The sequence below is a fragment of the Prinia subflava genome, chromosome 1 (genome assembly GCF_021018805.1).
Source record: "Prinia subflava isolate CZ2003 ecotype Zambia chromosome 1, Cam_Psub_1.2, whole genome shotgun sequence".
Taxonomy (NCBI): Eukaryota; Metazoa; Chordata; class Aves; order Passeriformes; family Cisticolidae; genus Prinia; species Prinia subflava.
Genome location: NC_086247.1, coordinates 19,999,505 through 20,015,349, shown reverse-complemented (window position 1 = coordinate 20,015,349; position 15,845 = coordinate 19,999,505). Strand labels below are relative to the sequence as shown.

Sequence of the window (15,845 nt, the reverse complement as noted above, 5' to 3'; positions counted from 1 at the left end):
CCACATATTAAATTAAATTCAAAGCTCTCTGGGTTATTTTTCAAAAGTTCTTTGATACTGTTTTGGAAAATAAGCCAAAACCAGCTGAGGCATGGGAAAGGCCTTGCCTTCAGATCCTGCTTTAAACCTGGTGAGGTCTCAGTCAATTCTCTTTGTGTCTCAAAGTTCACATTGGACATTTGGAGGGCAGTGTTGTCATCCTGGCTGTCAGTTATTCAGAGAGAGAAAAGAACATTTGTGCCAGATGGTCTCATCCTTCCTATCAGATAGGTAATGGTGATAGACAGCATGTGAGTTGGGCAGCAAGAGGAGAAACAAGACGGAAGCAAGAAATACAAATGTCAAATATGTACTTTAAATCTTTTTCTTGTGGAACGATAGAAGAGGTACCAATGCAGGGCAGGTATCCTTTGTGTTCAAAAAGCAACATACATGTTAATTCTGGGCTTTACAACATACAAAGGGGCAACACTAGGGTAATAGTGGTGCAAAAATACACTACATTTTCCTCAGGTTTAATTCTTGTTCTACAAGAGATTTTATGGTTTTCTAAAACTCTGATTCAGCTTGAATGAAAAAGAGAAGGCTCCAGGGAGACCTGATTGTGGTCTTCAGTATATAAGTAGACTTAAAGAAAGATGGAGAAAGGCTTTTTTTCAGGGCCTGCAGTGACAAGAGGCAATGGTTTTAAACCTAAATAGGATAAATTGGACTAAAGGAAAAAAAATATGAAGGTGATTAGGCACTGGAACAGGTTGTCTAGAGGAGTTGTGGATGTCTCTGGAAGTGTTCAAGGCCAGGCTGGGTGGGGCCTTGAGCAACCTGGTCTAGTGGAAAGTATCCCTGCTCATGGCAGGAGGACTGGAACTAGAAGGTCTTAAGAACTCTTCTTACCCCAAAATTTCTATGTTTCTTTGAAATGCTTCCTGTTCTAGTAATAAATAACTTGCTTATGCAACTTTTGTTTCTCAGTGAAAACACCATCAAAAGGAGACCAAGACACACAGGGGTTCTATTAAACAAATTATTTTAGTAATGTTTCATTTCATGTCATGACAAGCTGTAGTCATTGGCAGAGTATTAAAAGTAGACTCTTAAGCAGCATCCAGATCAGGTATGACTACATGTAGTATACTTGTTTAGCTTTAGATCAATATGCCTTTCATCTCAATTCATGATGCAGAAGATGCATCATATGTGCCCACCTAAACAGTCTGAAAATTAAGGACATGAATTTTTTTCCCTGTTCTCTGATCCTAATAAAACTTGCTTTTCTTATAAGTCTACAGTGTAGAAGTCTGTATCTTAGTTGTCTAGTCTTCCTTTACATTGAAAGGAGATAAATATGCAGTTCCAGGGAAAACTTCATCTCTTTCTGTGAAAGAGGTGAAATTTAGATTCTCTAAGTGCCATTTCTTTCTAGTTAGTTTAAAGGACTGGATGATGACTTAAGGGGGTTGCTCTGGAGTGCTTAAACTACTGTTTTTTTCCAGCAAGGTGAAATCACCTAGTCCCTTGGGTCTGTGATTTGTTTGTTCCCTTTGTTTTATGAAAATTTTCATTATTTTTAATGTAAAAAAGGCACTGGCTCTGTTGAAAACATAATTGCTAATGTTTTTAGGCTGCTTTTCTTCTGGATTTACAATTAAGTCTTAGTGATGATGATTTCTAATTTGGACATCTTAACATGTGAAGTTCAATATCAGGCAGAAGTTTCAATTTCATTTAGAAGTTTCAGAAATGACCTATGTAAGTGAATGATTCTTCTATTTTTTCCCCCAAAATATCATTCAAAAGGGGTGTAGATATCAGTTCTTAGCAATGAAAACTGTGGTAGTTCATTTGGACTTTACACAATGTGGTACCATGCAGCAGGTTCATAAATGTTGATTTTAGCTTGAAAATCATCTCCCTTGGCTCTCTTTATAGTCAGCAGAAAGGGTCTCAAGGGGATCATTCAGAGAACCTAAACTAAACTTAGTTTCCTGTTCTGAATTGCCCATTAGAATCTTCTACATGCCTCTCCACTGAGCAGGTTCTCAGGTCTGACTTAGAGTGTTTGAATATCCCCACGTGAATACACAGAGGACTCTCATGCTCTGGAAGCACTTACGGGTCGTTGTACACTCATTAAGGTGTATGGTAGAAGTTAAGGTTCTTGTCCCACCTTGTACAGAGGGATTTAACCACAGGCTATTTTTTTTGCACCTTTAAAAGCAGTATCACATTGTAGCATTTACTCAGAGGGAGTAAAATCTGTTAATTCCAGGGTGAAATATACTAGATTTCATTTTTATTTTAAGATACAGAATGATAGGGGTTTGCGTGTGTGTGTTATTTAGTTTTCTAGTTCTGATTTTTTCTATATATGCTGAGTTTCAGGTAGGAGTTTTCAAATACATGTGCTCATTATGTGACAGATCAGATTATATTGCTATTGAACACAGCAAAAATATATTTATTGAATGGAATGAATTTTATCATGATATTATCTTTATATAGCCTTGGTAATGTTAACCATAGTATTTATTCATCCTTAATAGATAAATGTAATTTACTAAAATACCATTATATAGGTACCTCAAAGTAAAAGAAAAAATATAATCCCTATGTATTTCTGATATTGTTTGGTAGTAAAATAGAAATTAAATTATTTTAAACTGATAGGGATAGCAGGGTTAATGCAACAACATGGTGCTCAATGAGCAAAATGGATCCAGAAAATCACTCTTTGTTAGCAATACGGAAATTTAATGTACCTTTGACAGAATCAGCTTTATGCTCAAGTTTACTTTTGTAGTGAATTTGAGAAGAAAGGTTTTGTTAGTGACTAACCCTTTCATCACATTTATGATAGAGGTTTATGAAACTCTGAATTATAAACTTCCAATGATGTTTCTCTGTAGTTAATTTTAAACAAGCTTACAGAAGCATATTCAACATTTCCCTCCTTCTTAATTCTTTGGTTTTGGGAAGGAGCTCTGTCTAGAATAAAACACTGAATCATTGGTTGATTTGGTATTTTGGGGGCAGGGATTTTTTGTTTGTGCATTTGGCGGTTTTTTGGTTTCGTATGTTTGTTACTATTTTAGTGAATTATTTTAAAAGGAATATGAACATGCTGGAACTTGAGTCTTTACTTTCTGAACTGGATTGTAGGTTTTCTTAAAACAATTCTCTCTGGGGTTAATAGGAGCATTTGTGGGATAGTATTCCTTTATAAAGGCTTAGAGGTATGCTGCTCATTTTGGCAGAATTGTATGAGTCATTTTTAGCTGGACTTGGAGCATCTCGACTGCATATCAGGTTACTGTTTGTGAGTCAGCAGAAATGAGTTGCTGATGACCTGTCATTTACCAAGGAAGGCAGATGTCAATACCTGTGGTTCCCGAGGCATCCTGTGCCAGTGGAGCCATGGTGCTTCCTCCTCCTCACCCCTGAGGTAGCTCCCAGCTGGATTCTGCAGTGGCCCGAGCTGCAGGACCACACATCTCCCTCTCAGTGCTCGTAGGGAGTAGGGTGTGATCAGCCAGGTACAGCCCCAACAAATATTGATGGCCTTAAGGTTCCACGTTGGGTGCCTGAGGTGTCTGTGCATCAAAGCGATACATCTCACAGAACTCCAGTTACTGTGAGGTAAGTAATTATTCTATCTTCTGTTCTTTTTTTTTTATTTTTCCATGATTATTCCTACAGACAGGCAAACTGATTAAAGTCTCTATGTATACTTTAAAGGGCTTATCTGAGGAAGTGATGACTGCAAAAGCTATCTGTAAAAACAAATTTTGAATTAGTTTCTTTTAGCCTTCAGTTTTAAAAATAAGCTACCAAAAAGTCTGCTTCTTCCTGTGAAATTTTTAGGTATCTCCCTGATCTGCAGGGACTAAAGGATGAGTAGATAAATTAAATATTTATTGCATACACAGGTGGAAGAACTAAGTATGCTTTCAAATATCCAGAGCTGTTGCATAATATCTGGTGATTCACAGAAGAATAAAGATAATAGTTTTCAAAAGATTTCAATCTCCTTATGAGGTTTTAAATTCTGTTGTCCTCTTACATTTTTTTGTAATATAATGTTTCTAAATCAGTGATCCGGTACCTTAATTATTGTAGATATTTTTTCTCTTTTGGTGTCTGCACTTTGGAAAATAAAGAAAAAGCAGACTGCTTATGTATTACTGTATATTTTCCTGATGATTCTATTTTCGCCAACTTTCTCTGAGAATTCTGCTGAAAATTTCTATGTTTGTACAGGGCACTGAATTCTCTCAGCAAGCCATCTCTAATTAGATTCTTCTGTTGTTTCTTCATCAGTTAATTACATTTCTTAAGCACAGCCACAAATATAAACTGAGACACATCACTTTTAGGGGTTATTCAGTAGACTGCATTGCATATTTTGAATTGGTTAGCTATGTCCTGTTATTAAAAGAGTCTGTAAAGAACCTGTCTTTATAATACTAGTGTGCAGTTACATTTTATATATTCAGTGACCCAGTATTTTGTAGCATTTCATATGAGCCATAAGAGAAGATGAACAAAGACTAAATGCATGAGTCATTATTTGCTGAAAGGATCTTGTATTCACATTTTTATTGTGCCCCTCAGAGTGAACAAGTATGTTTTTTGTTTTGCAGGGATTGAAGGTTTTTCTAGTGAATATCAGAATAAATGTACAGTTCTCTTCTTTTGCTGTTCTTTCAACTGGAAAGTACAATGCAGCCCCAGCATGTACTCTCCAGTATGAAAAGTATGGAGTTTTAGAGATTATTGACTAAATACTGTACTGATTTTTAAAAACTGTCTCTGTCTGCAAAAAATCCTAACCCTTTAAATGTTCAAAAAATACAAGCATTAGCAGAATAGAAAACCACCTTGACACTAAGCCAGTTGCTTTATATAATTATCTCATTGTATATTTAATACTGGAGAAAGATAGGTAAAAGTAGTTAAATGCTTAATTCCAGAGGGATGGAAATTTTAATAAAATATTAATGCGTTTATTGTAAAAAATAACTTTGGTTCTGAATACTAGAAAAATATAATTTACTTGTATTTTGGTATATTTTCTATTCTAAGCTGATAATAAAAAAGTGGTCCAACCTCACTGTGTTGGAAGCAAGGGGTGCTATGTATTTAAAGAGATGTGATGTGTAGAAACCTCAAATTAATGAATTCGTTGAAGTGTGATTTTCAAGAGTGAAAATACGTCTAAAAATTTCCAAGGCTTTCTTACTCTGAGGGGCATACTTCAGGGGCATTTTGAACTTTGATAATTGAGAAATTTTCATATAAATGTCTTTAGAAAAGTGACAAATGTAGGTGAAATACTCTAAAGTAGATAAAACATCTCTCCCTCTCACATTTTTTGATCCAGCAGTCATTTTATATTGTGCATAACATCCCCATTAGATCCTGAGAAGAAAAATAGCAGCAGTTTTAACTACAACTGTTATGCTTAACATGTTTAGTTTTACCATCACTTGTTTCAAAAATGTTTTACAAGCACTGGTAAATTGTTTTCTATTTCAGAAGTAATATAATCTGGGATTTAGGAAAAAAGATTTGAATTCTAAAGACATTTACTTGCCATGTTTGGTTTTGTGTTCACTATGAAAACATAACAGAAATATCTGTTTTACTGATCAGAGTGTGGTTAAATAGCAGTATTATGATTTATATAAACATGTAAATCTTAATCTATATCAAGTGGTCCAGAGAGTTCATAAACATGCATTTATTGAATGTTTTGATGTTAGCTGTTTAAGCCCTGAGAACTGGTTTACAGTGAAACTGTCTGATGGAATTGTCAACATTCTACTGGTTAAAAGATTTGAAACCTTATTAAACTTATGGCATGACTGCCCATTGTCTCGGCCAGATTTCCTCACACTGACAGCTCTTTGGATGTCTTTTAAAAATTGGCAATATTTGTGGGTCATGCCTGGAATTACAGTTAAAGTTATGTCTACTTGGACATCTTTGGCTTTTTAAAAGTCAGGCTTCCCACCAATACTTACTTTTAACCACTTAAAATAAAGGCTGAGGTTATCCATATAAAGAATTTTTTTCCCCTGACGTTCTGCTTTTCATCAGAAAATCTAACCTAGTATGAGATTTTTTAATGTAGATTGTTTTTCCAGATTTAGAGGGTCTGGATTTCTTTAGAAAATGATACATTATTGTTAATAATGGTATCAGCAGGAGATGATCACACATGACAAATGTCAGATTATGCTTTGTTATAAATGCATAATTTTGAATTTCAACTAATACTTTTATTTTTTATCTTTTATCACAGTGACAGGAAGGAGCCAATGAAAAGTTTTAGTAATGTTAACTACAAAAATAATCCAATGATACATAGAATAATTATTTCCTGTTGTTAGTTCTCCTTTTGTAAAAATCATGTCTTAAATATTGTTGAAATATCTTGAATTCTCTGCATGTGACTGACTAAGTGGACTTGATTTCATAACTTATATTTTAAAAAGGCTTTGAAACTTACTGGCTGCTGATAGTTATCCTGACTGGATAACTTTTGTGTTCTTAACCACCGCTACAATATGTGTGACAGGAACATCAGCTTTCAAGGACTAGGTGACTAATTCTTCAAAAATGAGACAATGCATGTTCTGCAGTCACAGTAAATTGCTAGTGATATTAGAGTAGTTCTTACTCTTTAGTATAATAAAGTCTTAAAAATAAATTGTTAAAACAGTAGTCTGTATAGAAGAAAAATTTTCTATACTGAATGTTCACAAAGAATGTTCAGAATTATTAATGTTTTTCTATATTACAATTTACTTTGAGGGGAAAATGCTCAATAGTTAGGACTTATTATTTTTAGAAACATTTATTTTGAACAGTTTTTAACATAGATTTCTGAAGTTCAGAATGCTATTTGGCTGGGTGATATGGACAAGCTATAAAGAGTTTTTAAATCCCCTAGAGCAGCATTTCTACTGAGATAAAAGTAATAAGAGGAAAACAGTTTTTCTGGTGAAGATTATCTGTCTTAAAGTAATGGTTTTGGGAAAAGTCATGAAATATGGACTGAGATGTTAAGCACTTTTGAGACTCTCAGACTGCTTGCTGTATTAAATTTGTCGATATCAGAACCACTTAATAGGCCTCCAAAAGTAATGAAGAGAATGTCATTTACAGTAGGTCCAGATTATGCTGCACATGCTCTTTGGCTTTTCTTCCTATTTCTTTTTCTACAGCTTTCTCTTTGAAGTTGTGCAGATGTATTCTTCCCTCTTTCTTCTGTCTCTCCATTTCTTCTTGTGCTGAAGGCATTGAGGAGTAATCTGTGGTCACATTCTGACTGCACAGTGGCCTTTCTGTGAAGATTGAATCATATATCCTTCTTATACTTTGCATTTTCCATCTAAATTCCAAATAAAGGTTTTATATTTGCCATGGACTTATTTCTTTTTGATCCATTACTAAAGAAAAAAAATTCAGAAGAATGAAGTGTTTCTTCTAATCTTCTAAGTGTGTGTTGGTGTTGTAGGCATCTTGGTTTCCATACAAGAGAATATGGGCAATGAGCATTGAAACTTCCTCATACAGCTGGGAGCTTGGAGGCTTTGCTTAAGTGCTGTGATTTCACCTAACTGTGTTCATGGCTAGGCACCACTCTGCACAATATTGCATAAGAGTGGTGAAAATAGCATGTTAAATAATTTTAGCTGTAAAAGTAATTGTTAGAAATTGGAGAGTAATTGAACCATTATTCCTCAGTGTACTACTTACTGTAAGAAAATTGCACAGGTCACCTCAAGCCAAGAATTCTGGGAGTTTTCTAATTTAAATTGCTGTTTTCAATCTTTGTGTTTGCTTATTATTCATTTCTTATATCAGTGTCTTTCAGTTCTATTCCCCGTGATGATCTTGAATCATTGCTTGAGAAAGGCCTGCATGGTCCTGTTCATATGGAGAGATATCATTCAACCCAATGCCCATTTTTTGTTGCCTGCCTCAGAAAGGGGTGTCATAAAAGATAACCCAGAAAAATAGTATGATTTGTCAGAAAAAGGGTCTGAAGATAAATGCTTTAAAAAGATACTTCATTGGAAGGCCTGATTTGCAAACAGATTCTTTGATGGAAGAGATCTGATTCACAGCACTGCATCTGAAAGCTAAATGCCTCTTCTTAAAAAATGATGTATGATTGTAGAGGTCCTGGATCCCTCATGCTGGTAATGTTGGGGTTTAACCAAGGTTACAGGATACTTTTGATGGTAAAGAACAGGAATATGTGTGGATTCAGGAAGACTAACTAAAATATGAAAAATATATCTATATAAGGTGGATTTCTTTGAATTTTCTCTTTTGTCACCTGGTAGTATGTGCCTCAGTACGCCAGTCAACTAATGGATGTAAAAAGAATCAGAAAGTTAAAAAATGCAGGAGCAGAAAACAAGTTTTGTAATCAAATGTGTGTGTAAGTTGTGTTGCTGGAAGAAACCTATGTTTGGGTCTTGGACACTGAACCAAATGAATATTCTGCATTAGAATATTTGGAGTATTTATGTCTTGGTGTGCTATGTGAAAGTGGCATAATTACTGTTAGACAGCAGGTAGCTTGACAACAGAGGGGATCAGGAAAGGAAATCAAGTCTGAGTTGAAGCTCCCTTTAATAGTCAACGAGCTTAAGAAAGAAGTCCAGAGGATTAATTGTCTCTTGATCTTTGGATGTAATATATATTAAAAGCCCCCTCTTAAGCTGGTACTTGAGCTCAGTCATGGAATCAGGCTATAACACTGCTTTTTCACATATCCTCATAAAAAACACTTGTTGTTATTCACTCCTGAAGGCTGCTCATATGAGCATTTTTGTAGGGGTTCCTAGTGCTGATACAGTTATCCTAACTTTACTCATGCAGTTGTTCCCATTTTTATAATATAAATGCCACAGAGACATTTTCAGGCACATGCAAGCTTGCCATAAACAGTGAAGTATGGAGACTTGTACTCCTTTTCAAACTCTGTCAAGGAGATTTACTGAAAATTAAAGAATATGTGAGTGTACATCATAAGGCCTTTTGTGAACTTGAATTCTTAATCTTGGCCACCCCCATATTTTTTGATAGATAAAGTGAGCAGTTGTTTTTGTATGTGTGTGTGTGGTTTGTTTGCTTTTCTTTTTAAGATGAGGAGTAATTTATTATTATCTTGTTGCTAGTCTAGGGCTGATTGGGACATAAGTTTCTCAGTTAACTCCCTCCATTCCTTTGAGTTCATAGAAAAGAAAGTGCCATTTGCAAGAAATGCTGTCCCGTTCCAGACCAGAAGATTCTTTGAGGCAATATCTATTCCAATAAGGAAGAATAAGGGACGAATTACTAATCATATAAAGCCTAAAAATTATATTTGAAAACTTGGGAGTGGGAATGATAAAGAACATTTTAAAGCAGGCAACAAAATAAAAGAGTATCATGATTTGTTCCTGTACAGGTACTTAGCCTGTACTTACACCGAACAAATTATAGCTCCTGCAGAATGTACAACACCCCTTCTTTTTTCTAACAGGTATTGTTATTACAGAGGATGAAATGATAGAAACTTAGATTAGAAATATTCTGATTTGCATTTTATTTTTTGTCCATCTTTCCTAGCATTGTGGGTTTGTTTTTTTTTTTTTTTGTTTTTTTTTTTTTTTATGTCTATAGACAATACTTGTAAAGCTGTAATCTCAATTTACAGGTTTTTTTTCCCAAATTGCTATTAATCACAATTTCATTATCTTTTTGAGTATAACTTCCTTAGATTAAGAATTCACCTTGATGAAATACTTTGCCCAATGTGCCAACTAGTGATCAACACTGATTGCAAGACCTACACCTTCCATATAAATTAATTAATGCAAGCATTTTAGTCGACTTCACTGAAATGCAAACACCAATGTTTGATTGTAGCTCCCCATATTTTCAAAATAATAGCAATTCTCAGTCCAGGTTCTTGCAGTATTCATAGGCTCCTGTGGTAGTCCCTCTGTTTGTACCTAATTTGCATAAAATGCCAATCATCTCATTGTCTCTATTACAGTCTTTCATCATTTTATTTAATGTGATGAATAGATCCATTATCTTTGATCATCTGCAACTAAATCTTCAACTCCAGGTTCTTGTACAAGTTGAAGGCTCTTTTTTAAATCCAGAATTTTTGAACAAAAACTTGCTGTTTGCAGTCAATGAGACAACATGGTTCTTCTAATATTAGGTTGACCTGACCTGAAAATGTTGAGAAAGAGAGAAAAAAAAATTTTGCATTAAGTTGAATTAGGATGAAATACATAATTTCCAACCTTTGCTAGCCTTGAAAAGTCCTCAAGTATTTTTCTGGACCAGCCTTTGCCTGTAAGTCTCAATATTTGATGATTCTTGACAAAGATTTTTCATAATGTCTGGCAAAATGTTGAATCTCTTGGCTATGAACAAGTTTTCTTTTCTGTCTTGCAGAAATGTGTATTATTCCTTATCACTTTAGAAGTTTGAGTTTTTACTTATATTTCGGTGTAAAAATTTCCACTTGACATTACCTTAATGTTGAAGCAGTCAGTGAATGTACCTTGGCACTTGTCTCGGCAGGTGTTTGGATATGTTGCACTAGGAGGAACAGTTCTCTCCCAAATAATGCTGGTGTCATGTAACTTTGTTGTACATAATTAATGGTTGAGTGGAACAGACATCACCAGGCACAAGTGCAAGTGCAGAATGAACAATTAGCAAGGCAAGGCACTCTTACATCATAAAGCATGAATAAAATGCTTCCCTCTTAGCTTAAATCAATGAGGAAGAGAAAGTAAGTCATAATGTTCCTCTATTTTTGAAATGAATTTTATGTTTCAGTATCGTATTTTTATAACATGAATACCCTTTTGAAGTCAAGTAAAGTTTCCACTTTCAATTGTACCAATCAAATACCTCTTACAGTTTTTCTAAAGTGAAAATTTTCCTCATATGCCAAGCATTTTGTTAATATTGGGCAAATGCTAGCTAGAAAATGCTTCTCTATCATTAATGTCCACTTCTAGCCTTCACTCTATTGATCAGGAACTGCACCTGACTTCTCCATTCACAGAGGGTTTCTAATGCATTATTGAAGATACTGAAACTATTCAGAAAAAGCAAAAAGGGGCCAAAGAAGTGATATCCATAGCCTCTACCCCTGTAATATCTTTCAGTCCACTTTTCAAAAAACTTGACCTTAGAAAACCTTTTCTTTTCTACAAAATAATGATGATGATAATTTTTCTATATTTTAAGTGTTCTTTATCTGCTGCAAGAATTTTCTAACATGGTTATAATTATCCATTTCCTTTTCTTCTCTGCCTCTCCCTCCTACACCCTCTACCCCAAATTTCTATGTATTTATGAATCAAACTCAAAATTCCAAAACCAGCTTTGACTTTTCTCACCTTGCTGCAGGACTTACAGCAGTAGGGAAATGGACAGCTATTGGAAATGTAATAGTTCTTCAGATTATGCTTTTAATAGCATATCATCCATATAAACCAAAATAATCTAATCCATTGCTTTGGGAAATATCTCCCTAATGATGAGGGTAAATGAGCTTGGTTCTACTGTAACGCCAAACATAAGGAATTTAATTTGATTTTTTTTTCCCTTCTCAGCAAAGTTTCATTTATATCTGGCATTAATCTCATTTCTGTAAAAGCATCCAGGAGGAAGGAAATCAAACGACTTGATCATGGTTACTCTTCTCTCATTATTATACATGAATCTGTTAATATTATAACTGTTTTGTGTTAGTTCACCTTAATATGCATTTCAAAATTACTATATACCACAAAATATTATTTGCTAATTGTAGAAATCAGATCTATCCAGCTGTCAATTTTGACCATTTAAATTACAGAAACTAAATTACTGAAACTTGATTGGCATTTTCTGCTCTGTCAACTCAAGCATTTTGAATAATTTTTATAGCCTGGCTCCCCAGTCTGCTATCCATTGATCTCATCCTTGAGAAGTACTTTGACCTTTTGTGTTCAGGTCAACAGTGAAAGTAAAATTTAACTTAAAAGATACTACTCGTTCCCCAAATCTGATAATAACAGTAAATGAGAGAGATGAAGTCATCATTAATCTCAAAAAGAATTCATGAGTTCACAAAATGCTTTAAAATCATGACTTCGCTTTTTTCTTGTTCCATTACTTTTTTCTTGTTCCTTTCTCTGTTACCTTAGCCGACTGATCACACTCTGCTTAAGAATGAGTTAGTGAGTGTGTTCTGTAACTTTTGTAATGTGTTACTGACGGTGCTGAGAACCTGTATAATTTGTATAAACCTCTCAGTGTTTGTCAGCTATTTGCCATTTGAGTCTAGTTGCTATTGACAGGCCCTCTGGTTATTCTCATGCCTTTTCTAAAAATTGTGTAATTGATGGAAAAAGTGACCAATTTTATGTCAAAAATCTGCCAATACATAGCCTGAATTTCAGTTAGAATTTCATCATTTGACTTTGTAGAATCCTGCTGAGAACAAGTTTATTGGATAAAGCAGACAATGTTAGACAGAGGAACTGTAAAGCACGAATTAATTGGGATGTTTATATACATGTGAAGTTACAAGATAAGCGTTCATTTCTCCTGTGGAATATAAAAAGAGGGCATCTTATTTTAGAAGTAAAAGCAGAGTAACTAAGTCTACCTTCCTTGCAGTAGAATATAGAATGCATCTATGGACTTGTTCATGTTACAAGATGAGGTTTAGTTAGTTGTTTCATTTTAAATTGCCTTATATTTCCACACAACTATCTTGGAAGAAACATATATTTCAGAGAATTTTATTCATTGCTATTGTGTTTCTAGTAGTTCTATAAGGACTATTCAATATTATTTTGCTTCCTGCTAGAAGTAGTTGCTATTTTCCTCTATATAGTCTGTACTGTTGTCACCTTAGCTGGGTGCTACCTTTTGGTATAGAAGCCGCAAAGCTGCCAGGTTGCCCTTTTCATTTCCAAGTGTTCACTTCCGCACACTTTCCAGAGTACTTAGTGACCTTCCATATGGATTTTTGCAAACATCCATGAATATATTTTCTTCTTTAGAAGATTTCATATTGGGCTTCTTTTAGGGAAGGCTTGCTCTAGAGCAGATATCTCTAACAGGAGAGAAGAGAATAAACGGGGAGGAATATCAGGAGCTGGTCTCAGCACTGCAGAAAAACCAAGTCATGCTGGTAGGAATATCTACATCAGGGATCTGAACTGATTATCTGAGGATGGCACTTTGACCTGATGATGTTTCAGAAACCAGGCTGTTATTATGCATGTAAGATCATTACTGCATGGTAGTGTGGGGGGAAATTTTTCAGATGGTATTTCTGAAAAGCCAGCAGCACAGAGATGGTTTCCATCCTAACCTCCTGCCTGAGGGGCTCTGATCTGAAGGAGCCCTGCCTAGGCAGCCATAACCTTTTGATCCTCAACAGTTTGGTACCTAACAGCTGTGGATTGGGAGCCCAGTGCTTAAACTACTGTGGAGAAAGTTCTTTTGCTTAAAAAACGTTGTAAAATTGTGTCCTACCTATACATAATATAGGTGCTCTTGTTTCTACGGAAATACAATTTATTTTTCTCTAAACTTTTGGTCTGCTTCTGTGATAGACTTAGGTGCTACTTTAATATAGAGACATTTAGTCCCATCTCACCAATATTTAGAGAATGACAGTTGAACCAGAAATTTAAAGTTTTATGTACCATGGTGATTTCAAGGGCTGTTTAATGCAGCTGTCTCATTCCATAGTGGTCCAGCCCTAGCAGGAGCACATTTACCCTGACAGCTCGGTCTTGGAGAAGCTGGTGCAGACAGCCCATCATTCATCGATGAGCCACCACTGATCTAATTCACCAGATTTAACCTTTACCTCCCGTTACTGAGGAAACTGGACATTTTCACAGCAGTTGTTTGATGCTTGCTCTTTTATGGAGGCATCAAAACAGCTCAGTATGATCTATTTAATCTTTTGCAGACTGAAATATGAATCACAGAGATATTTGAAAACTAAACTTCATTGTATGATATCACATTTATATTGGAATTGTGGACACAAGAGAGACAGAAAAAACAGAATATGTACTGACTCAACTTCATTAGTAAAGTTAGAGTTTTATAAGTTCAACAACCCAAAACAGTCTCCAGATGTTATTAGGGACAAAATTCTTAAATGACAGTTCATGTTGCTGGTATTTTCTTAGTTTGGTCATTATTGAAATATCTTTATGTATTTATGTAATGGTGATAATACCAGCAATAATAGTGGAGCGTTTCTTTGAAAGAAAATTCTCCCAGTCATCAAAGTTAAAGGTTTCCTTTGAAGAACCAGAATACTTTCAGCTGCTGTTAAAAGCACCTGCTGAACAATCCCTATGGTAAGAAACTGAAACACTTAAAAAAGATTAGAATTAAAATTAGATGAAATGATATTTAGATGAAGTCTATTATGATATATTATCTGTGATGAATGAGCAAATAAACTTTGATGTCAGAATGCCTTTCCTAGGAATCTGAACTCACAATTATTGAGGTGGAGACCATCTAGGTATCTGCTAAGTCTTTATTTTTCTCATGTCATGCTACTTTATCATGGCTTAAGTATATTGCAGGCATATTTGGTTGGTGCTTTACATTAAACATAATGTATTTGTAATCTAGTTTGCATAGGTAGAAAACAGTGGGAACATATCTTTTTAGTTTATTTAAGGCAAATGAAGATACACATTTGCTTTCTATTATTTTCACACTTTCAACATATTTTGAATGTGAGTTTTGATGACTGTTTCTGGAAATAATTAGTCCATTAATTTTCACTGTGGGTTTTTTTTTACTATGTAAGAAAAAATATTTTCAGTTTTATGGTGTGTGCAGCACATCAGACTGAAATAGATGCCACAACTATTTTAGCCTAATAGTTGAAAATTATGCCAAAATTTGACTTACAAACTAAAAGTATAGATATTGCATATCTTCATTGGAGACCTAGAACATAAAGAAAATGCTGGAACTAGTATCACAAAACATGAAATACTGGACCTCCACAATTTTAAAAATAGTTTAAATGAAATGTCCTGACCAGCATGTACATTTGTATGCAATAGTACTGTAGCAAGGCACTAATCAGCTAAGTACCATAATCCTCCTTATAGGGTAAATTCTTACTTGACCTCCAGCTATATACAGCACATGGTAACAGCATTAAACTATAACACTCCTCATGCTCTCAATAGCTTCCCATTGGGTCAGCTCTCTGACTTGAATTGATTGCTGTTGTTTCAGATACTAAACTTTATTTTTTTCCTTGATGCCTTATATTTTATAAGTGCATTTTGGGGGAAGGGTTTCTAAAATACATATTTAAAAAATTGTGTCTCAACTGGTTATATGATTTCACTGGACCTAGAGGATTAAATGAAAGCGCTAGCGAGAACAGAAATTGATGTATTCTCATGAACCCGAGGCTTCCTACTTCCCAGATGTGCAGTGGCTGATCAAAAGGTAAAGCAGGGAAGAAAGATGCAGAATGTGTGGTGTGAAAAATGTCTAATGCTCAGCATTTCTTGTTCTTCTGCAGGATAATTAAAGAGATATGTTTTACTTTTACTGAAAAGCTCAATGAAAGTATTGAAAAGCTTTTTCTGGTGCTTCAGATAGATGTGAATATTATCTTTAACAAAATCTTTTGCTTCCTTATAATTTAGTTTCTTAAATAGTATTCCATTTTCTGTGATAAAAATAATTATTGAAACATTGTGTGTCTTTTAATAAAAATAGTATATGTAGAATTTTTAAATATTCTTTTATTTTAT

The 15,845-nt window shown here is 34.7% G+C and overlaps 1 protein-coding gene across 40 annotated transcripts in view; it reads left to right on the top strand.

Moving 5' to 3' along the window:
• RIMS2 (regulating synaptic membrane exocytosis 2) overlaps positions 1–15,845 on the top strand; it is a 446,716-nt gene that overhangs the window by 166,768 nt on the left and 264,103 nt on the right. Inside the window, exon 4 of one of the 40 annotated variants that reach the window (XM_063389615.1) lies at positions 13,202–13,210. The exons of the other annotated variants lie outside the window; for them this stretch is intronic. Coding sequence (XP_063245685.1) covers positions 13,202–13,210 — 9 coding nt within the window. The remainder of the gene's footprint in view (positions 1–13,201; positions 13,211–15,845) is intronic. 40 annotated transcript variants of the gene reach the window in all.